Genomic DNA, 21885 nt, shown 5'->3' with positions numbered 1-21885 from the left:
TCTCCTCTGTCACTGGTCACCACTGAAAGAGCTCCATCCTCTCACCCACCTGTCATGCATTTATATACCTTGGTAAGAGCCCCTGAGCCTTCTCCAACCACTGGGCAATCTGTGCTCAGTCACCTTCATGATGGTATAAAAGTGTTCCCTGGTGTTCAGGCAGCACCTCCTGCGTTTCAGTGTGTGCCCATTGCCTTTTGTCTCCTCTGTCACTGGTCACCACTGAAAGAGCTCCATCCTCTCACCCACCTGTCATGCATTTATATACCTTGGTAAGAGCCCCTGAGCCTTCTCCAACCAAACAGTCACAGCCAGCCTTTCCTTTTGTCTCCTCTGTCACTGGGCACCACTGAAAGAGCTCCATCCTCTCACCCACCTGTCATGCATTTATATACCTTGGGCCCCTGAGCGTGTGCCCATTGCCTTTTGTCTCCTCTGTCACTGGTCACCACTGAAAGAGCTCCATCCTCTCACCCACCTGTCATGCATTTATATACCTTGGTAAGAGCCCCTGAGCCTTCTCCAACCAAACAGTCACAGCTCTCTCAGCCTTTCCTAAAATGAAATATGTGCCAATTCCTTAGTTGTCTGTTTGCCCCTTGTTGGAGCCTCTCCACTGTGTCCATGTCTCTCACGTACTGGGAAGCCCAGAATTGGACACAGCACTCCAGGTGTGGTCTCACTAGTACTGAGGGGAAAGTTCACCTCTCTAGATCTCTTGGCAGCACTTCTCCTAATGCAGCCCAGGATACCATCCACCTTCTTTGTGACAAGGGCACATCTGAGATTCTTGTTCAACCTGGTGTTTACCAGGACCTCCAACTTGTTTTCAAGCTGGGCTGCCCCCAACATGTACTGGTGCCTTGAGTTGTTCCTCCCCAGATTAAGGATTTTGCACTTCCACTTGTTGAACTTTCAGACCCTTTTTCCAGCCTGTCTAGGCCCCTCTGGATGGCAGCACAACCCTGTGGTGTATCAAATTGCTCCAAATTTGGTGTCATCTGCAAACTTGCTGAGAGTATACTCAGTTCATTAATGAAGATGTTAAACAGAACTGGACCCGGTATTGACCCCTAGGGTATACAGCTAGTTACTGGCCTCCAACAAGAGGCTCACAGGAAAAGAAAAAATAAAAATCCAAGATATTAATGTGGTGTTCAGGTTTTAGCACAAATAATTGGTACTTGATTCTACTGCCAACACAGAGTCCCTCTGGATGTGAAAAAGCTTCTCTGTCCTTCCTGGTACTGTGTGGAAGTACATGTGACTGTGTGCACAGAGGTTAATTCCCTTTGTGACAGCATTTTGCAATAGTTTCAGGTCAGTAATCTTTTCCTCAGTGTGGCTGTAAGCTCCACTACGCAGGGAAAACTGAAAGGCTTTGTGATCAGCATGAAAGGTTCAGTGTTAACTGAAAATGTGCTTGACTTGTCAGGAATCACCTGCGTCCCAACTGTTACTCAGCCATTTCATCATGAAGAATATAATACCTTGGTAGTGTTTTCATGAGAGAAAAAAGATCTGCTACAACTAGGCAAAGTCCCAAGAAATGTTTTTGGTTCCTGGCACAGCTTTTTTTCTGTATTTCTGGAGCAGGAGAATATTACTGATTGACTCTTTTCTAGCCTGCACTTTAATTGAACAGTAATGCATTTTAAAAAGGGAAAATATTTTTATTTTCCAAATTTAAAAGGTGTATTTTGATGTTTTGAGACATAATTCATTTATTATTTAATCAGATAATACATGATTGAAGTTTTGGATGCAGCCTATAACCATTTCAGTGTGACTTGTTTTAGAAAGTGACTGTGTAATTATGGGTGAGAACAATTTGCTCTCTAGATTTGTGACAGAAAAAAACAATTGGCCAAGAATAAAGAGCATATTTGATCATGGTCTTGGCTTTTAAATCTCAGGATAAAATAGCATTCTTAGTGATGCCAGCATGCGAGTTGTTTAGTGAGAGAATTTAATCCAATATCTTAACAAACCCTGGCAGCTAATAAAGAAGGCAAGCCAAAATAAATCATTCACAGCCACATCACCTCCTTTATAGGTGTCATAATCAGGAATGGTAAATCCTTCTATGATTTTGTTCTCCTTACGTATTTGAGCACAAAACTAAAATCATAGTAATGTTCTTTGTGTTTAGAGCTAAAAACATGCAAAGAACAGTCGTGATAGAATTACATTCTGTATCCACATTGCCTTCCTGTCACATCACTTAACTGGTTCACACCTAGTTAAAATAATTTAGCTCAGAAGTATCAGCATTTGATTGGAATATCAGGATGTCGATTGCCATCCATTTCCATTTATCCTGCATATCAAAGACACTAAATTCAATTTGCCTATCTACAAACTCTGCATTTTTCACTTTTGTGGATAATTAATGTTTTCTGTAGGCTCAAAATCAGAGATTATGTCCATTTCCATCCACTATTTTAAACCAACTGTGATAGATCATATATGACAGCCTGCAGGGGCTTTTAGAGAACACTGATGTACAAAGCTGTTTCTTCTAAACTTTGAGGACACACAGTAGTTCTTTTTAAGCATGAAACACATTTATATCAGCGTACTATTGCCCTTTAGATTAATTACATGGGGTTTTTTCTGTTAAAACTCACTGATATTTATCACCTAGCCTATTTGTGCCATTCTTGTGAAGCTCTTGTGGATTGTTTGAGGTTGCTGGAAAACAATTTTTTCTATCTTTTTTGAGTGATTGAAAATCGTATTGAGATTATCTTCCCTTGACATTTTTTCAGTTAACAAACTGAGTTGAACTGTCTGTTCAATTATAGGTTACAGATGTGATGAACCTTTCCATTGGAACTTCCCTGAGCTGCAGTTCTGACCTCATCTTTCCAAATGCATCCAAGATTACACACATCTTGGCAACATGTTTTTATTGTTAAAGTTAAAACAGCAATTATATTGGCTGTGGTTGAGGTCTGTTCAGCTGGTTAAACATGTTATTTTTGTTGGATAAATTTAAACTAGCTGCAATGTAAAGCAAATTGGGTTTGTGTGCTCTAACCTTGGTCTGTGCTGCAGTCATGAAATTGAAGTCCTTCTCTAATACCTGTGTGTGAATGTCAATATGATTCCAGCCCAAACTGTCTTTGGCAAGTCAGTGTGTCATTGTGCCAAAGGAAAATGAGTCTCTGGGATGTAGACATTGCAGCTCAGCTGTTTGTGGTGTTCCTCCACCTACTTAGTGATCTTAGAGAATCATTTCTCTTCCATGTGTGACTGGGAACTGCATTTAAGAGCTGCCATTCATAGTCATAGTGCAGGAGCTAGAATTTCCTCAGAAGCTTTTGAAGTGTGTTATTTCCAGTAGTGGTCATAGTACTGACAGACTTATCCATGTTTCCTACACCCTGTCACAGCAAAATATAGCACAAAATAATATTTTCTGTGTTCCATGTGTAGAGAGAGGGGCACTGACAGCCTCTGTAGAGCACTGTAGTTTAGCCCTTGAGACAGCACTCCTAGTGCATATACAGCAGGAACTATCAGGAAGACAATGCAACTGTTTTCATGCAGTTGTATCATGAAAATATTTCCTGGATATGGGCAAAGAAAGAAGAGGAATCAAGAGAGAAATTACTGAGAGGACAGGCTTAAGGGGCATATAAAGGACGAGGAAGGCCCGTGATTTTCTTTCAGACATGGAAGTGCTTCTGAAGACTTGTTGATTAAATAGGACAGAAACATAGAGAAGTCAACATTAAATTGTGGTTTGTGGCTGTGGTGTTCTATGCAGGTGTAGAAAACATGTTGTATGAGGAAGGGCTGAGGGAATTGGGTTTGTTTAGCCTTGAGAAGAGGCTCAGGGGTGACCTCATGGCTCTCTGCAACTTCCTGAGCTGGAGAGAGGTGGGGGATGTCTGTCCTGCCATGGCTGCAGGGAGAGGACTAGAGGGAATGGCCTTGAGCTGAGACAGGGGAGAGTCAGATTAGACGTTAGCAGAAATATTTTCCCTGTTAGGGTGTTCAGGCACTGGAATATTGCCCAGGGAGGTGGTGGAGTCACCATCCCTGGAAGTGTTTAAGAGGCCTCTGGATCTGGTGCTGGAGGATCTGGTTTAGGGTTTAGGGGTTCCAGCAGTGACAGGTTAATGGTTGGACTTGATCTTAGAGGTCTCCTTCAACCTTGATGATTCCACGATTCTACTTTACAAGTAAATTTTTCAGAAGCTCAGAGAAATAGCAATTAATCCTGTGATGCTGAAGTTTTTATCTACTGTTAGTAATTTCTCCCATATGTATGTTTCTCAGGTTTATTATTGTCTTCTTCCTTGTGCTGCCTCCTTCTGCCCAGTCTCCATAACTCTGATATGAAGCTTTTGCTGTTCATACAGTCTTAAAGAATTTGCTACTAGTCACTGTCAGGAGAACAAGCTAGCCTGTATTCCCTTGCCCCAGTCTACTATTTCCATTGTTGTGTGCTTTTCTGTATTTATTTAATAACAATTCTATAGTATCATTGTAAAATCTGAAATGTAGAATAACTATAAAGTAAGGAAAAAAATCATAGGGCATTGCAGTTAAAAGAATAGAAGTTTCAGTTACTTCTTGAAAGTCCCAGAGGCTAAGGAAAATAGTAGCAAGGACAATTGCAACACTCAGAACTTAGGCCATTCTTTTCTTGACTGCTAAAAGTCTTTCCATTTGTTGAGTCCCAGATCAGGGAATCTGCTCTAATCCATTCTGACCAGATCTGCTCTTAAGTACTGGATTTTGTTTGATGTTATTGCACAAGTCTTTCTCTCATGGAGCTTCTTAGCTGGCAATGTCTTCACAAGTGCACATGAAAACCTTTATTTGCAGGGTAGTTGTGGAACCATGTTCCCTGTTTGTATGTCCCTCCCTCTCTTGCAGATGTCACTTAACAGCAGTCACCAAACATCTTGTGCTGTTAGCTACAGGCAGCATGTTCAGCTCAGCATCTCCCTTGAACCTTCAGAAGATGCAGCACTTTCTGGTACCACTGTTTGAGACCCCTGAATGATCACACACACACAACCCCCACCTTTTCTGCCCAAACTTTAGTCTGCCTTAAGCTAGTATTTTTTTCCTACCCTTCACTCTTTGCAGAAACAAACCTAACATGGTTTATAAATGCATTTTTTCCAACTCAGCTTTTCTCCATTGCCTGTGCTGCCAGTAACAGACGTTCTGCTGTGGTTTTATTGTCTGTCCTTTTCAATCATTCCCAGTAGTTCCATTCTGTATTGAAATAATCCTCCAGAATTTGAGAGGAGGAAGAGTACTTCACTTGATGCTGGCTACTACTTGTTATAGATCTTTTTCTTCTTTCAGCACTTTAAAGTTTCCAGAAAATGCCCTATTCAGTGAATATTACTGGCCAAGTGGGATTTTCATCTCTGTTCCATCCTGTCAGGATTAACATTTAATAATTAAGATAATGCCTAAGAAATTTCCAGGAACAGGGATGAGTCAGATACTGTTGTATTTTTGAAAGATGTTGTGGAAAAAATGGCTAAACTCTACAGTTTAGCAGCAAAGCACCATTAAACATATTCATAATCTGAATAATAGAGAACTTGAAGGAATGCATTTAGTAATAGGATGTGTTTGCTTTGAGATTCTTTGGCATTCCTACCTCCCTTAATAACGCCTGATTTTTTCCTTTATGTTGTTCTTTCATTTCATGTTAGCCCAAAAGCACTGAGTGCTTTGTCTTGCACTTGTAAAACGAAATGTGTAACCTTTGGGGCTTGTGGTTAAAGCATCAGAGGAATCCACAAACACTGGCCTGCAGGTCTTTAAAGGAGAAAAATTTCTCCCTGGAGTTTTCCAGAACTTATTCCATGATAGCCAAGAGAAATTTAAAATGTTGGCCCTGAATTTCTGCTCTGCACTTAGGTGTTTCTTACTGATCTAAGTATATTATACAGCAAGGAATTTTATCCCTAGAGATATCCTCTACTTAGATGGGGCATTTGTACAACTCTGTTACCATAGGATTAGGATAATTAGAGTGTTTGATTAAATATACATTCACACAGACAGTTTTGTGATAAGGAGGTGCTAAACATGAATTTTACAAATGAGCTGAGGGAAGAGTGGACTTTGAGGATATCCCACATTTCTGGTGAGCTGTCACAAGCATACTTACCTTCAGCTTGGATGGGCACTGCTGTGCTGGATGCAGACCACAGCATCCTTCATTTTCATTATCCTTCATACTCCAGTGGGTACAAATTGAAAGAGGGGAAATTGAGGCTAGATATTATGAAAAAAATTTTTCCTGTGAGGGTGGTGAGACACTGGCACAGGTTGCCCAGGGAGGCTGTGGCTGCCCCAACCCTGTCAGTGTTCACAGCCAGGTTGGATGAGCCTTGAGCGCCCTGATCTGGTGGGAGGTGTCCCTGCCCAGGGCAGGGGATTGGGACTAGGTGATCTCTAAACTCCATTCCAACCCCTAAAATTCTATAATCCTATAATTCATGTGGTCCTCCTCACCCAGAAGTGATATCATGTGATCTATGCCAAACTGACTTGAAAACCTAAACTTCTTTTTAGAAAGATTTCAGCTCTGCCTACTGCAAAAACCAAATCAGCATGTAGATCTTGGGAACCAGCATGTGGATCTTGAGAAACTAGCATGTGGATCTTGGGAACCAACCATGGCTTGTGTACTCATGCTTTTAAGGCAGCTCAGGTATGGAAGAGGCAGAGGCTGAGTTATTCGCTCAAGGCTGAGCAATGGGAAATCAGCAGTTAGAACCCACCTTCTGAGTCTGGATCCTAATCAGTGCAACCACAGCTGTTCCTGGTTTTCCAGAACTGTATTTAAGCTTAGTCATTAGTCTCATTGGGGGTTTTTTATGTATATACAATAAAACAACAAGAAGCTGATACAAAAATTTTAGAAATGTCTTCTGGGAATATTTCAGGAAATGGATACAAAGAATTGTCAATACATTCAAAAACAATGTGTCTTGTTCACAATCCTGCAGCTATCTCCGTGATAACACATAAGCTGTGCCCGCGCACACAACATCTCCTCCCCACCACATTATGTACATATGTGTCTATCCATTTCTACTGTATATTTTCAACTATTTGCCAAAATATTTCACAAGAGTGTCCCAGACAAATTGTCAGAAACACTTACTGGGTGAAGGATCCTGTATAACTAATACCATTCTGTAGTTATCATCTGCAAGAAACAGAGATCTTTGCAGGCAGATAGTCCTACAAACAATCAGTATAATTAGCAAAAAACCCAAATGTAAACAGCATGTTTTTCAGAGTATCAAACATTTAAATGTACTAAAACAAAAGGTTCATTTTTAGCCTATCACAGTGACAATCACCCCGTGCTTCTTTCCTGTTTGAACGGTTTGCTCTTTGTGTCGTTCCCATTCCTCATCATCTTTGTCCAGGTCAAAAGTTTCTGGATAAATGGGAATCTTGTCTTTTGGGCACTCCTCATAATAACTTCGAACATATTTCCCAACAGACCACCCTTTGTACTCCTCAGGCATTTTGCATTCTAGGCCGTTGTAGTGAACATTGTAGTGATGCTTCAGCCAGTAGAAAAGGTAATGAATGTTGTAATCACATCTCCAAGGATTCTCTCTCAGCCACAGGATTTTCAGGAAGTAAAGATCTTCCAGTACTCCATATTCAAAATTCTGCAAGCTGTTGTTTGATAGATCCAGCTCCTCTAAGTTATTGAGGCCTGAGAAAGCAGCTGGTCAATAGAAAAATAGTTATCGGTACCTTATAAAGAGAAGTTACAAAAAAAAGCATAGCTGCAACAGGAAAATTATGCATGCCTGCAACTGGAAAATTATTATTGTAATGATATGGTTGTTGCTCTTAGGTTTATTTGCTAAAGGCTATTTTTCAGAAATATGACAGATTTGCTCATAGAGTGGTTATACAGGTGGTAATGCAACACATGGTTAGCTATCATAGCTCCACAGAGAGACCTGGACCGACCTGATCAGTGGGCTGAGGACAACTGCATGAGGTTCAGTGAGGCTCAGAGCTGGTGCTGCACTTAGGACACAGCAATCCCATGCAGCTCCAGGCTGGGGGAGGAGTGGGGAGGGAGTTGTTCATCACAAAGGGACTTGCAGTGCTGGTGACAGCGGCTCAGTGTGAGCCAACAGTGTGCACAGGTGGCCAAGAAGGCCAAAGGCATCTTGGCCTGGAGCAAGAAGAGTGTGGCAGCAGGACTAGGGCAGTGATCATCCCCCTGGACTGGGCACTGGGGAGGTCACACCTCAGTGCTGTGTTCACTTTTGGGCCTCCCACTGCAAAAAGGACATTGAGTTGCTGGAGTGAGTCCAGCAAAGGGCAACAAGACATGCTGATGGAGTTGGGCTTGGTTAGCCTTGAGAAGAGGCTCAGGGGTGACCTCATGGCTCTCTACAACTCCCTGACAGGGCTTGGAGAGAGGTGGGGGATGTCTGTCCTGCCATGGCTGCAGGGAAAGGACTAGAGGGAATGGCCTTGAGCTGAGACAGGGCAGAGTCAGATTAGATGTTAGGAGAAATGTTTTCCCTGTTAGGGTGTTCAGGCACTGGAATAGGTTGCCCAGGGAGGGGGAGGAGTCACCCTCCCTGGAAGTGTTTAAGAGGCCTCTGGATCTGGCACTGGAGGATGTGGTTTAGGGTTTAGGGGTTCCAGCAGTGACAGGTTAATGGTTGGACTTGGTGGTCTTAGAGGTCTCCTCCAACCTTGATGATGCTATGATTCTATAATTCTCTTACTATGTGTAATGTTAAAGCATTTTACTGATATTGGCACTTTCTATTGCTGTTTAACTGCCAAAATGGCTCTTTTTGCCTGGTACTCTCTCTGTCTCTCTCCCTGCTTGTGTCTGCTTTCATCATTAAACCCCAAATACACAGAGGCTATAAGCAAGTTGCCAATATGGGCACATGAATTCTAATAATATATAACTCAGAGCAATTATATGTAGTGATTTTTATCCAAAAAGAGTTTAAATCCTTTTGGTTTTTCTGTTTCTTTATTATCCAATGTAATTGAATAGTAGCCTCATTATATGACAACTTTTATTAGACGCAGCAAAGACACTTAAAAAATCATTCAAGTACTTAGTGTTTTGGGAAATGATTAGCCTCCAGTCTGCAGAATTAACTTTTTGCACTTGGTTTATTATTAAAAAGGGTAGCTAAAATCAGTCTCTCTTCATTGACTTCCACAATGAATATGTCAGTGCAAACCTTTATGAATTGAATGGCAAAAGGCGAAACTTGTAGATTTTTAAATCCTTTCCCCCCACATTTATATCTGATAGACATTATCAAAGTTCATAACCAATAAAACAGAAACAACTCTTTAATGAATATTAAAAGTTGTTCTTACCAGGATCGATGTAAGTGATTCCATTACTGTTTAAGTTTAATATCTTCAGTTCACTGACATCTTCAAACTCTTTGGCTCGCAGTTGTCTGATTTTATTGTTGGACAAATCAAGTTTAGCTATATCTGGAGGGATGTTACCTGGAACTTTCTTTAAATCTTAAAAAAAAATAAAAAGACATAACGTGTATCAACTTTAGATTATTCTTACTGCTTAGGTATCACAGCTGCATATGAGACAGAGCTCTGTCAGTCCAGCAAGTTCTTCCTTTCTTTCCCTTTCATCCTCTCTACTGGTGTCATTATATTTTTTTTCGACTGCTGAATTTCATTCTTTGTTTGCTTATCTCTTTATATTTCATGTGGAAATCACTCCCTTCATTAGTGCTTATACTGAAGCCTCTTCCTGTGGTTTATATTTTGGTTTTGGTAGAACTAGACAATTCATTCACATAGGAATAAGTTAGGTAGTGAAGATACTATACTAATAAAAAATGTGTGTGAAGGGCTTGAAAAAAAACCAGAATAACTATATAAACAAACATCCTGTCAGAAGAGTGACTTTCTGTCTTCTACTCTATCCTACTTGTATCACTGACATTACCAAAGTAGCCAAGGACCTCTCAGTCATCTCTGTACCCTTAAGACTTCCCTGTAAAAGAGTTCCAGAAACAATAGCTTCTACTCCAGTTCTAAGGACACATTCTTGACAAGTGCAGGCTGTGGTTTGCATCCTCTCAGGGTAATGCTGATAAACCTAACCCCCAGAGTTTTATTTGCTTCATGAGTGTTCTAACCCTGCACTTTCATTGCAAGACAATGAGCTATCTCTTTTATTTGACCATTTTGAATGAAAGCAAGCAGCTTCTAGGTCTGTGCTAAAACTTGTGTGGTCACTGTACATCTGAAGATGCGTAACGAGTCAGGTATTTTTGAGGATAAAGCAACATATCAGAGTCTTCCTGCCTTATATTTGATTTTGAGCATAACTTTGGTATTATAAATGAATAAATATTATAACTACTCCAGCCTGCTGAGGTTGGAGTGCTTCCTGCTTGTGCAGATGTCAAAGTTTCAAGGCCTACTAATCCCCACATGAATGCAAATAATGCTTGAATTTAGAGACTTGGGGAGTTTGGCAGTGCTAGAAAGCAGATTGTTTCCACTGTTCTTGCAAATACAAATTCTTTGCAGAAAAGCAAACAGAAACTGATTTTGCATTCAAGTTTTGTGGCTTTGTTTTTGGTAAAATGGAAGCAAGGACATAGGATATTTCGTTCATAAGGGGTTCAGGCACTGGGATATTGCCCAGGGAGGTGGTGCAGTCACCATCCCTGGAAGTGTTTAAGAGGCATCTGGATCTGACACTGGAGGATATGGTTTAGGGTTTAGGGGTTCCAGCAGTGACAGGTTAATGGTTGGACTTGATGATCTTAGAGGTCTTCTCCAACGTTGATGGTTCTATGATTCTGGAGCGCTGAAAGATCTGGTATCTCACTGGCCTGATGAAGTATAAGTAAATTATTCAAAAAGGAGGATCTACACCTGGTTTACTGTATTTTTAAGATGCTTCTTTCATGAGCTTTCTGACATTAAGTGAAAGCTCCTGACCTGTGGTTATGCCTCTTTAGAGACACTTAGTACTGCTCTACTGTTTGCCACTCCATCCCCTCCATGGTAAAGGAATAATGACATTGCAGCTTTGCATGTCATCTTACTGGTTTGGCAACTGGTGCACCTGGTTTTCTACTCTGAAATCTTGTCCACATGGTTTTAGAGAAATTTCTATGTTCTCCCAGGATTTTGTGTGCATTTTACTCCTATTTCTGATGAAAATTCTGATGAAATTGTGCATCTGCTCTACAATAATCATATGCAAAGACAGTAAGTGCAATGCTTTCATCAAAGATTACCATATGTTCAGAAATTCCAAATATCCTTGGGATTGCATCCAGCTGTCAAGCACATGCACAGATATGCTTGATCTGTAGATCTGGTGCTTCCTAAATAATATTGAACATACTGATTGTGTCCATGCTAGACATTCAGGAAGTTCTGGACTGATATACTTAGTTCTTGACCTGAAGGAGGGAGTCTCTGTACCCTCTAGAAAACTCATGTAGAGGTTGCTCATTATCTCTTGTTTAATTGGTTTCCACAAGTGAGAGCAGTCTGGCTCCATCCTCTTAGCACTTCCCATTCAAGTACATGAATAGAAGGGCCAAGATGATGGATCAGACTCTGCTCAGTGGTGCAGACTAATAAAACAAGAGGTAACAGCAAAAACTGATGCACAGGAAGTTCCACCTGAATACGAGGAATAACTTTTCCTGTGCAGTCACTGAGCACTAAACAGATTGCCCAGAGAGGTTGTGGATTCTCCCTCACTGGAGATTTCAAGAACCATCTGGACACAATCCTGAGCCATGTGCTCTAGGGTGGCCCTGCTGGAGTGGGGAGGTTGGATCAGGTGACCCATTGTGTTCCCTTCCAACCTAATTGATCCTGTGATTCTTTGAAGTAACTTTATTCTTCCAGTATTAGTCCTAAAGACAATAAACCATTTCTGTAAATACTGTAAACCATTGTGAAGTTCCCACGAAGATCAGACCACATTGTATGGTTCTATGAACTTAGAGGAAAAAAATGAACATTTTTCTTGCCAAAAGTTTCTGACATGTATTCATCTCATTGACACCACTAAATGGGGAGAGCTGTAAAGTCAGTCTTTTCTGATATTAAGGTTATAATAGATGCCTGATTTTTGTTCAGTAGCACAGTTTACTGGAGACTTAAAGTAATAGTGATATCATTAAGATCCTATGAAGGATAGTTAGGGTCATGATCTGTCATCTAGTAATTTAGATCCTATCCAAAAGGAAAGGTAAGATGGGTGTATATTAAAAGATTAATAAATGTTAGCCAATAAAGAAGCATAAATCATTAATAAAAACTATGTAGTGGCTGTGTGGTAAAACAGAGAAAACTGAGCCATAAGGATAAGAAAGGAATTTAACAGCCTGGAAAAAAGTAAAAACTGTGGACCATTTTTATGACATACATAGTAGATAAACCATGTAATCAAATGCTGAAATCATTAATTCTTGTTATCTAGGTATTGTCCTTATACTGAATTCTGAGCTTGTCTCTGGCATTAAGGTCCAAGAGCAAGGGCACACTGAGGTTTTATACATAAAATTAAGTCACTCCTAAAACAAATAGAAGTTCAGGTGAACAACATATGTTGCAGTGATCCAGTATTGCAGGTTATGCTTCACAAAAGTTAGGAAAAAATCCTCACAGTGTTGGCTGCTTCTAGTAATGCTTCTTATTTCAGAATTGGAATGTTAAGGCATAATTCTCTTCTGAATTGTTTTGTTGTTTGCTACGATTCATTGTGGGATAAAATATGGGAAATATAAAGCACAAATAAATGTGCACTTTTGTGTTGATATATGCCCCATCTGGTCTACCCTTAAGGCTTAACTATGGCTTTTAGGAGCCTGGGAAGGATTTAGGAATGGAATGGATAGAGTGTCTGAGAAACATTTCTTGAAGGCCTTTCACCTTTGAAATGTTTAAGAGGTGCCTGGATCTGTCACTGGAGGATCTGGTTTAGGGGTTCCAGCGGTGACAGGTTAATGGTTGGACTCACTGATCTTTGATGTCTCCTCCAACCCTGATGATTCTAAGATCCTAGGAAATGCTTGCTGAGTGTTGGGAGGAAGAACACAGAGGAGGTATTTTTTATGAACATAAGCATACAATTTCTTCCCTTACTAGAAGAAATCCTGCACAGCAAATGTGAGAAAGCAATGACTTTCCTTTGCAGTCAGGTTCCTTTGGGCATTGTAGGCACTGCTGGCTGCTCCAGTCCTGCTTCATAGCTCACTTCTGTCAGAAGTTATTGCTGTACTTGTGTTTGGAAAGCAGAGAAGACACTCTGTGCTTTTCACTGTCAGTACAACAATTTCAGCACAGCTGTAATTTGACCGATGAGTCTGTTTATAGTTGTAAAATCAGCCTAGTGAGGTGCTGGTCCTTCAGTAACTTATGGAATGTGCTTAGTTTTATTCCTGTGGATTTTTCTTACATAGCTTATGCTAGAGCACTAAATAATATCTGTGGAATTAAGGCTTCAGAGCAGAGGCAAAATGTAGAAAGGATTCCTGCTTGCTGCTTGCAGTTATGGGAGAAAAACCATTAATATTATTAATCTAAATAAAGTGAGTGCTAGTGCTATATTCATTTTCTGTAAATAATGTGTGAATAGATGTAGTCAGGGAGCAAGAACATTAAAATCATTGATTCAGTTGTAAGGACAGATACAAACCTTTTCTTTTGCAGTTCAGAGTTGGTACAGGAAACACATACATGTGGCACAGAGAGGAATCAAATTCGGGTTTGACAGGTTCAGGCTTCTCCCGTTTAATGTTTTTGGGGTCCTGTCTGTCCTCTTCACTGCAGAGCTGATCAGCTTTGATCTGCTTTAGCTTTTGGTTTTTCAGTTCTATTGGGTGCACACACTTGGCATAATTTCCCAAATTTCTGTTTGTCGGAACCTGCAGCATTGTAACAAGAGTTTCTAGTTCACAGTTGCAGTGCCAGGGATTATCATAAAGGCGAAGGTAGTTTAGACTGGGCATGTAAATAAAGAACTCCTCAGATAAACTCTTGATTTGATTATGCTGCAGTAAGAGTGTGGTAAGTTTAGTCAAGCCAAAAAAAGCCTCACTCTCAATTTTTGATATGTCATTCTGCTGTAAATCCAGACTTTTCAGTTCTTTGTACTTGGAAAACATATTATTCTTCAATTTACGAATCCTGTTTCTTGCTAGCAGCATGTGTTTTATATCCTCTGGCCAATCAGGTGCCACAAAAATCAATTTTCTTTCCTGGCAATCTAGGTATTTCTCATGAAGGTAAGTGTATATGTCACATGTCAGGCCTCGGGCATTGCGCTTAACAGTGCTAGATGCTCTTCTTAAGAGGTTTTCCCTTTCATTGTTTCTCAAACTCCTGTTCCTTGTCCTCCTACAGTCAGATGCTTTGCAAAGAAGTAGTAGTAGTATAATAGTAACTACTTGCATCCTGACATTCAGCTGGCCCCTGTTATTCTCTGTGACAGCTGGAACAGTAGAAATTTTTGGATAGTCTGAATCAGAGTTGTACAGATCTGAGGAGGCACAGCTGGGGTAAGTGGGATCCCTGTGTTGGAAGAAAAGTAAAACATTAGAACAGATGAAATGGGCATTTTCATGGAGGTTTGTACATTATATGCAGCATTCAGCCAAGTACTCATTCATCATACTACTTGGAGCTTTACAGATACTTTGGAAGTTTAATGTCCTGTCACTTTTTGGTTGGTTGGGTTGGTTTTGCTGACTCTGGTTTACTGTTGTTCATTTTGATTAAACATGGGAAACTACATGGACCAATCTAAGTGATCTTTATTAGAAGGTTCTAATGTACAGAGGAGAATGGCATCAGGCCAGGACTTCTTCGTACTTAAGTTCATCTTGGAAGATGAGCCTGAAAGAGGAGCTTGAAGCTGATATTTTTCACCTTTCTGGGTGTAGACCCATTGGAACACATACAGGGAAAGTCATCCAGTGTCTATCAAACCCTCAGTTTTAATCTGTGCTCAGGTGTGGATTTGTTTGCAGATTGAGCCCAAATTTATCATAACTAGCCCTGCTACTGCCTCCTGTGGCCCATGTCAGGTTGATGGAGTTTGATGGGCTACTTTGAGATGGATCCCAAAATAACCTTTTGCAAGAGCCTGTGTGGCTATGTCATCTGAGCATAGGCAGAGTGTGAAGAGAGTCTGAAGTTCCTGCTGGTGGTCTGCTTCAAACCACTTCCAGGTCTAGCCATCTGAGGAGGGAAAGTACAAAAGTGTAAGCCATGAGTTTTTGCCTTTCCAAGAAAGCCAAATAACTAATTCTCAGTGAAGTCTGGCCACAAGGTGATGTTTCTGTAGAAACATTTTCACAACTCAGGTTTTTGATTCTAGAACTTTTTTCTATATCACAATTTTCCTACCTTTGCTAGTCAATATCATTCCTTCTGAACATTTCTTTTTATAAAAATTATTCACTGTCTGGCTTAACTGCTTCATTACTTTTTATCTGCAACTGTGGATGTATTTGCATTATGCTCAGTCCTTCTTGACCTTAGCACCCAGGAAGGTATTGAATCCTAATCTCGATCATTGTACAGATGTTCTGTTTCTACAACACTGTTGTTTTGGGCTCAGAAAGTTTGGTTTTATCTGGAGAAAACCTGATAGCGGTTGGAGAGAGGTGGGGGATGTCTCTCCTGCCGTGGCTGCAGGGAGAGGACTAGAGGGAATGGCCTTAAGCTGAGACAGGGCAGAGTCAGATAAGATGTTAGGAGAAATGTTTTCCCTGTTAGGGTGTTCAGGCACTGGGATAGCTTGCCCAGGGAGGTGGTGGAGTCACCATCCCTGGAAGTGTCTGAAAGAATATGGTTTAGGGTTTAGGAGTGCCAGCAAAGTCAGGTCAATGGTGGGATGTGATGATCTTAGAAGTCTCCTCCAGCCCTGCTGATTCTATGACTCTATGAAAGGTAGCACAATATATCAGCTAATATCAGGTAAAATTCTTTTGGAAGCAAAGAAATTTTCCATTTTAAACAAATTGGTTGATCAGTTTAAACCACATCACAACTGTAGAACGTTCGCAGTATTTGTGCACTTCTTTCTCATTAGATGGATGGAAGAGTCCTATCTGTGCCTGCTCCTTCAGCCCTCTAATCCACGTGGTCATGGATCATTAATATTATCTTTGAAAACTCACTCCACTTGGTTCCTGTAGTTGCCAGTTGACTATCTGCATTCAGATTCTGTTAGTTCACAGTGTGAGTGTTTGCATTGACAACTTTATCCCTTACATGAAAAATTGAATGTTACTTGCTACTTTTTGGCAGCTGTATGCTACTCAGTGTAAACTGATCATGTGTTTTAATAACTTGTATCATAACTGGGATCCTCTGTGTTGTTTTGAACTGTTCATCACTCTGGTAATGAAATAGCTCATTCCCCCCATGAGATGAAAGAAGAAATTGGGAAGGAAAGGTAATAAATAATTATGGAAATATTCTTGCCTTTTCCTTTCCATCTCCTGAGTCTGAACTGGATTGTTTTTACTAGTATTATATTCTGTCTGCTCCCTAAATTATACTCAGCTATAATAACAAAATGAAGAGTAGCAGGTTCATGTGTAAAATTACAACTGTGCCTCATTTAGTGCTAGGACAAAAAAGGTCTATCAGTGTAGTCACAGTCCCTATAGAAAAGAATATACAGACCTGTTGTACTAATGCTTGATTGCAATTGAGAACATGTATTTGGCTTACCATGTGAAAATGTGTTTTTAAAGATTCCTTGAATATTTTACATTTAACTCTATAAACCTTTCATACTGCATTTTCTATGTTAGGTATCCATATCAGGCCAATGGTTTATTTCATTTTTAGTTTAGACAGATTAGTTATTTTGGGGGATTAGTTTAAGGAAAAAGGTATTGCCATGTTTAATAGTTTTTGCATCTTTACTGTGGAGGATAGACTCAGAATTTGGCAGGAGGGATGTGTGAGTTTGCAGCTGGATACCTTTTTCAGCAGGGCACACTGCTGGCATACATTGAAGTTGTTACTGACCAGCACTCCCAGGTCAGGGTGTCTGATAGCTGCTTTCTGTCCAGTGCCTGCACTGTACTGATACAGGGGGTTATGCCATCCCAGACGTAGGACTTAGCATTTCCCTTTGTTGAACTCAACAAAGCTTCTTTCAGCCCATTTTTCCACACTAAATCTCTCTGAATAACAGTACAAACCTCTAGTGTCTCAACAGTCTCTCCAGCTTGGAATAATTTGTGAATTTGCTAAGAATGTTCTCTGTTCCTATCATCCAAACCATTTATAAAGATAATTACAGTACTGGCCCCCATATCAACACTTGTTGGATGTGTTTCCACAAGCCACCAGCGGGATTAGCTCCATTGGTGACAACCCTTTGGCCTGGCAGTCTGGACAAATTTTCACTTATCTTGAAGTCTACTTATCCAGCCTTAGTTTTACCAGTTTGGCTATAAAGGATAGTGTGCTCTGTGTTCAAGGTCTTGCTGAAGGCAAGATGCACAGCAGATGCACAGATCCCAATAATTTCATCACAGAAAACTACTGCCTTAGTGATGGGGAATGCTTTGCTCTTGGTAGACCCATGCTGGCTGTTTGTTGTCACTTCTCCATCCTTTGTGTGTTTGGACAGGGCTTCAAAGTGCTTTGCTACATAACCTTCCTAGGGACTCAGATGGGGCTGACTGACCTGTAGTTTCTCAGATCTTCTTCCATTTCCTGCAAATGGATCTGACATTTCCTATCTTCCAGTCATTAGGAATCTCCTCTGATTGTTCATGACCTTTCAAAAATGAGTGAGGCCTCTCAGTGACCAGAGCCAGGTTACTTACTCTTGGATGCACCCTGTCTCATCCCATTTCCTCAGGTGCTCCCTGACATTAGTGTGTTCCACCATGGGTATTACTTCACTCCCACAGACTCTGCTCATAGGCTCCAACAAGGCATGTAGGAAGCCTTCAGACAAGCCTTAGCAGTAAAAACTGAGACAAAAAGTAATTGAATACATTGTCCTTGAAGATCAACCAGCTCTCCTGGGCCTCTTTGCCCTCCAGGGCTGTCTACCATGAGATCCTTTAAGCAGATCCCAAAACAAGCCAAAATCTACTCCCAGGTTCAGGCTTTTGCTTCTACAATTTGTCCAGTTTCTTCTATCAGGAGTCTAAGCTCCTCATTTTCGTAGTTGCAGTAATCAAAGACACTCCACTTCTTCACATCCTTGACTAGTTTCTCTTTGTGAAACAAGTCCAGAACATGTTCCCTAGACCACTCATCATTCACCTGCATCAAGAAATTGTCCTCAACACAGTCTAGAAGTCTCCTGGTTCCTTCATGCCCAGCCGTGTTGTACAGCCAGCAGGTATCAGAGTGGTTAAAGTCTCTCGTGGGTACTCAGTTTAGGCAATTTTAAGGGTTCCTTTAGCTGCCCAAAGGTTTTCCTTTGGCATTTACATAACAGATTTTGACTTTTGTTTTTCTTAGTCTGTAATGCCATATCCTCATAGAACTAACATTTGTCTTGGCAAAGTGTTGCATTTAGTGTCTCAAATCTTACCACTCATCTCCTCAGAATTACGTTTGTTATAATCTCTGTTTTCTCCACATTTTGACTCTTTAAATTTCCATGTGTTAATGCTGAAGTTTGGAACATCATTTCTCTCAGTGTGTAAATAGCACAACACCAAAGAAAAAGTCTCCACTGACAAGACACCTTTTGCAGTTCAGTTGTACCTTGTTAAGAAGAAACTTTCCCAGTCACATATGATGCTTCTGATTTAAAACCATCATATCCCACTGCTTGTATTGGCAATTTTGGTACCAAAAAAAAAAGCAAAGCTCGTTGCTTCTGAGATTATGGGGGAAGTACAAAAAGTTGCTGTCCTGCAAAGATTTTGATAGCAGATGGATTTCATAAGGATTTCACATGTCATCTCAAAAGCATTAGCTCACCACAGCCCCATGTAATAGGGTAACTGATATAAAGTGCTTAGAGGTGACAGTATTGCATTTCATAATGCTGCCCACAAAATTTGCTATCACACATCAGATGTTCTTTCACTGGGACAAGGAACTAATGAAGTGTAGGGATCATTTTTAATTCTTACTGTTCCATACAAGCATTTTAACTTCCACATTGCACAACACAGTGCTACAGTTTCCCTCTGAAAAGTTCTGTTGCATATGGTGCACATGAACTTTGTTCATCAGGAATAAATGTCAGGAGGTGATTTTGTCCGATCCTGAGGCTGAAATTGTCAAAATTAATGGAAAAAACAGTATGACAGAATTCCTGCAGAATTTGGCTGCAACACAAACTAAGGAATTTTAGAATCCTGTGTGCTCAAGCTGAAGTTTTAAAAAAGATGTCACTTTACAAATGGCAAAAGAAGGCATGTTAAAATCCCCAGGTCCTAACACATGAGTCATATGGCCTAGAAAGAAAATCAGCATCTTTTCGAAAGTCTTGGAAGGTTTTGATTAGTCTTCAACATGCAGTAGGAAAGACTTCCCTGTGCCTTTGGTTGTAGCAACACACACTTCAAGAACACACAGAACTACCAGAGTAGAGAACCCAATCCCTTCATTTATTACCTCTTTTGTCAGATATGTTTGGAAGATTCCTTCTCCAAGCTTGATTTCCATGGGATATGACACTAAAACGCCAAAAGGCTTAGGCTTTACAAAGAAGGATGATTTTATTCCTGCACTTAATATGCATGAAATATTTCCATTTATAAAAGGACACCACAAACAACCAATGTCCTTATATACTAATATCTGTCTCTAATGCACGTGTCCATCTTCTTGTCTTTTTTCCATGAAATGTAATCTTATCTTTAATTTCTTCCTATTTTTGTATTCTCCTGTTACAAGAACATTCTTTTTGCGCTTCCTGCCTCTTCCCCTTTGTCTTCAGTTCAAGCTAGTGTGTTTCCCACTCTCCATTGACAGGATGAAGTAAGCTCCAGAAGTCAGAATGCCTCTCCTCAGGCATTCAGCTCCTCAGTGGGTGTTCCCATCTCTCTTCACAATGCCTACATTTGCTGACTTGCAGAACTGCATGACTATAACCCTCCAACTAAATGTCTACCAGAGCAGAAAGTCCTAATTCTAGGTTTTGCTTTGCTGTGTGCTTTCATTTGTGGTGCTCGTGGCAGCTGTTATTTATTGCAGTTAGAAACGCATTTCAGTAAATGAATAGTTTGCAGTGTGATATAAACCAAAGCTGCAGATGGAAACAAATTCAGAGTATAGATCCTTGCTTTTACAGAGTGCTGTCGATTAACATTTTCCACTTACACAGTTTGGTTTCTCTTAACTAATGTTTAGTGTAAAGAAATGTTTTCCAAAAGAAGTTATCAAAACCTAACATTGCATGACTCACTTTTGGATAACTCCCTCTTGTAACTCTTTCAATTTTTCAGGCTCTTTTAATAGTACTCCTGTAAATAATGATATGCCATGAGAAGCTTTAAGTGCACATTTATGCTTTTAATGTCATTTGCTAGAGATCTGGTTTTCATTTCCAGCAGGCACTGCTTGTAAAATCAATGGCAAAGACAGTCCAGCAAACTTTCAAAGAAATTCATACTTGCCAAGTGTGCATAAAAAAGTTCAAATTAATTAAAAAAGTATGTTTTTGCAGTTATTTGAGATAACTTTAAAATTACACTGGTTTCATATGGGGAAATACCATGTATGATAGTGCTATTCCCCAGTAACTTGCACTACAAGGAGCAGAGGAAAAAGTGCAGCAGAAGAAAAGGAATTTCAAACTTCAGCAAGAAGATAATTCTAATTCATATCAAACACCTTTTCTTTACATTAATTTTCAGAATACTTTAACCATGGTATTTTCTTTTCTTTTGATTCTGCAAAATGCCCATGCAGTAACTTGCTCTCTGTTGGGTTTTGGGGCAGTTTTGGAGTTTTTTTGCAAAGCAGCTTCCCCAGTTTACAGTATCTGAGCTTAACTCACTGCAGAAAATTCACAGACAAAGGTTTGCCATACCTGGACTCTGGAAGAGGCTGTCACCAACTCATCTGTTTGGGAATTTCAGGTTGGATTCAGGTTTGTAGCTCACGTCTTTCTCTCATTCTGTGAAGCAGAGGATCCTTTATATGACTGGCTGCATCCTGCATTCATGGTATACTGAAGTGGAGTGAGCACTGCTGCAGACTTCCAGGGTTTTGAATTACAGGGCTACAGCTGTTTAAGTTTTACTAAGGAATAATAGCACTATAGGTTTGGATCCCTTCCAGAAAACTGTCAGATCTATAAACAGCTAGTACTTACTGCATAATGAGAACAAGGCTTGCTTTTTGTAGCCATAAATAGACTAATTCCATGTCATGATTAGTTGGGGGTTTCAATCTGGAGTTTTGAAAATGCAGTTTTGACTCAGATATCAAGAAAATAAAAGCCACTCTGTGCTGGCAAAATCTGAATTTACAGTTGGTTTCCTGAGAAGGAAATGCATTAAAAAGTAAAGTTTTGTTACTATTTCATATTGTTTAACACAAAAATTGAAGTAGGATTTATAACTGCAATCTAAAAACATTCAAAGTTTTGGATTATTTTAGCATCCTACTAAACCTGTAAAGAAAAGCAAGTTTTTAGAGTATGGTACTCTGTTAGATACTTTCAGATATATATTGTGTCCTGAAACATACCCTAGAAGAAATATGAAATGCCAGATTGTAAGAGAATAAAAATCTGAGGTGGCTTTAATAAAGACTCCCACAGATATTTCTTTGTACACTGAGAAGATCACAAAATGCATGCGAAATGATAAAGAGGTGGAGCCTGAGGAGTATAATGATTTAACCTTTCAGCTAACAAAA

At 40.1% G+C, this 21885-nt stretch overlaps 1 protein-coding gene across 1 annotated transcript; it reads right to left on the bottom strand.

Moving 5' to 3' along the window:
- Positions 1–7169: 7169 nt before the first annotated feature.
- LRRC17 (leucine rich repeat containing 17) lies at positions 7170–21241 on the bottom strand. The gene is made up of 4 exons (XM_009073381.1): positions 21053–21241; positions 13715–14589; positions 9385–9540; positions 7170–7738 (listed from the first exon to the last, which is right to left on the bottom strand). The coding sequence occupies exons 2-4, from the start codon at positions 14469–14471 to the stop codon at positions 7335–7337; spliced, it is 1317 nt and encodes a 438-aa protein (XP_009071629.1). The 5' UTR covers positions 14472–14589; positions 21053–21241; the 3' UTR covers positions 7170–7334.
- Positions 21242–21885: the final 644 nt, after the last annotated feature.

The sequence above is a fragment of the Acanthisitta chloris genome, unplaced genomic scaffold, assembly GCF_000695815.1.
Source record: "Acanthisitta chloris isolate BGI_N310 unplaced genomic scaffold, ASM69581v1 scaffold544, whole genome shotgun sequence".
Taxonomy (NCBI): domain Eukaryota; kingdom Metazoa; phylum Chordata; class Aves; order Passeriformes; family Acanthisittidae; genus Acanthisitta; species Acanthisitta chloris.
The sequence above is the reverse complement of the archived record's forward strand: the minus strand, read 5'-3'. Positions and strand labels throughout refer to the sequence as shown.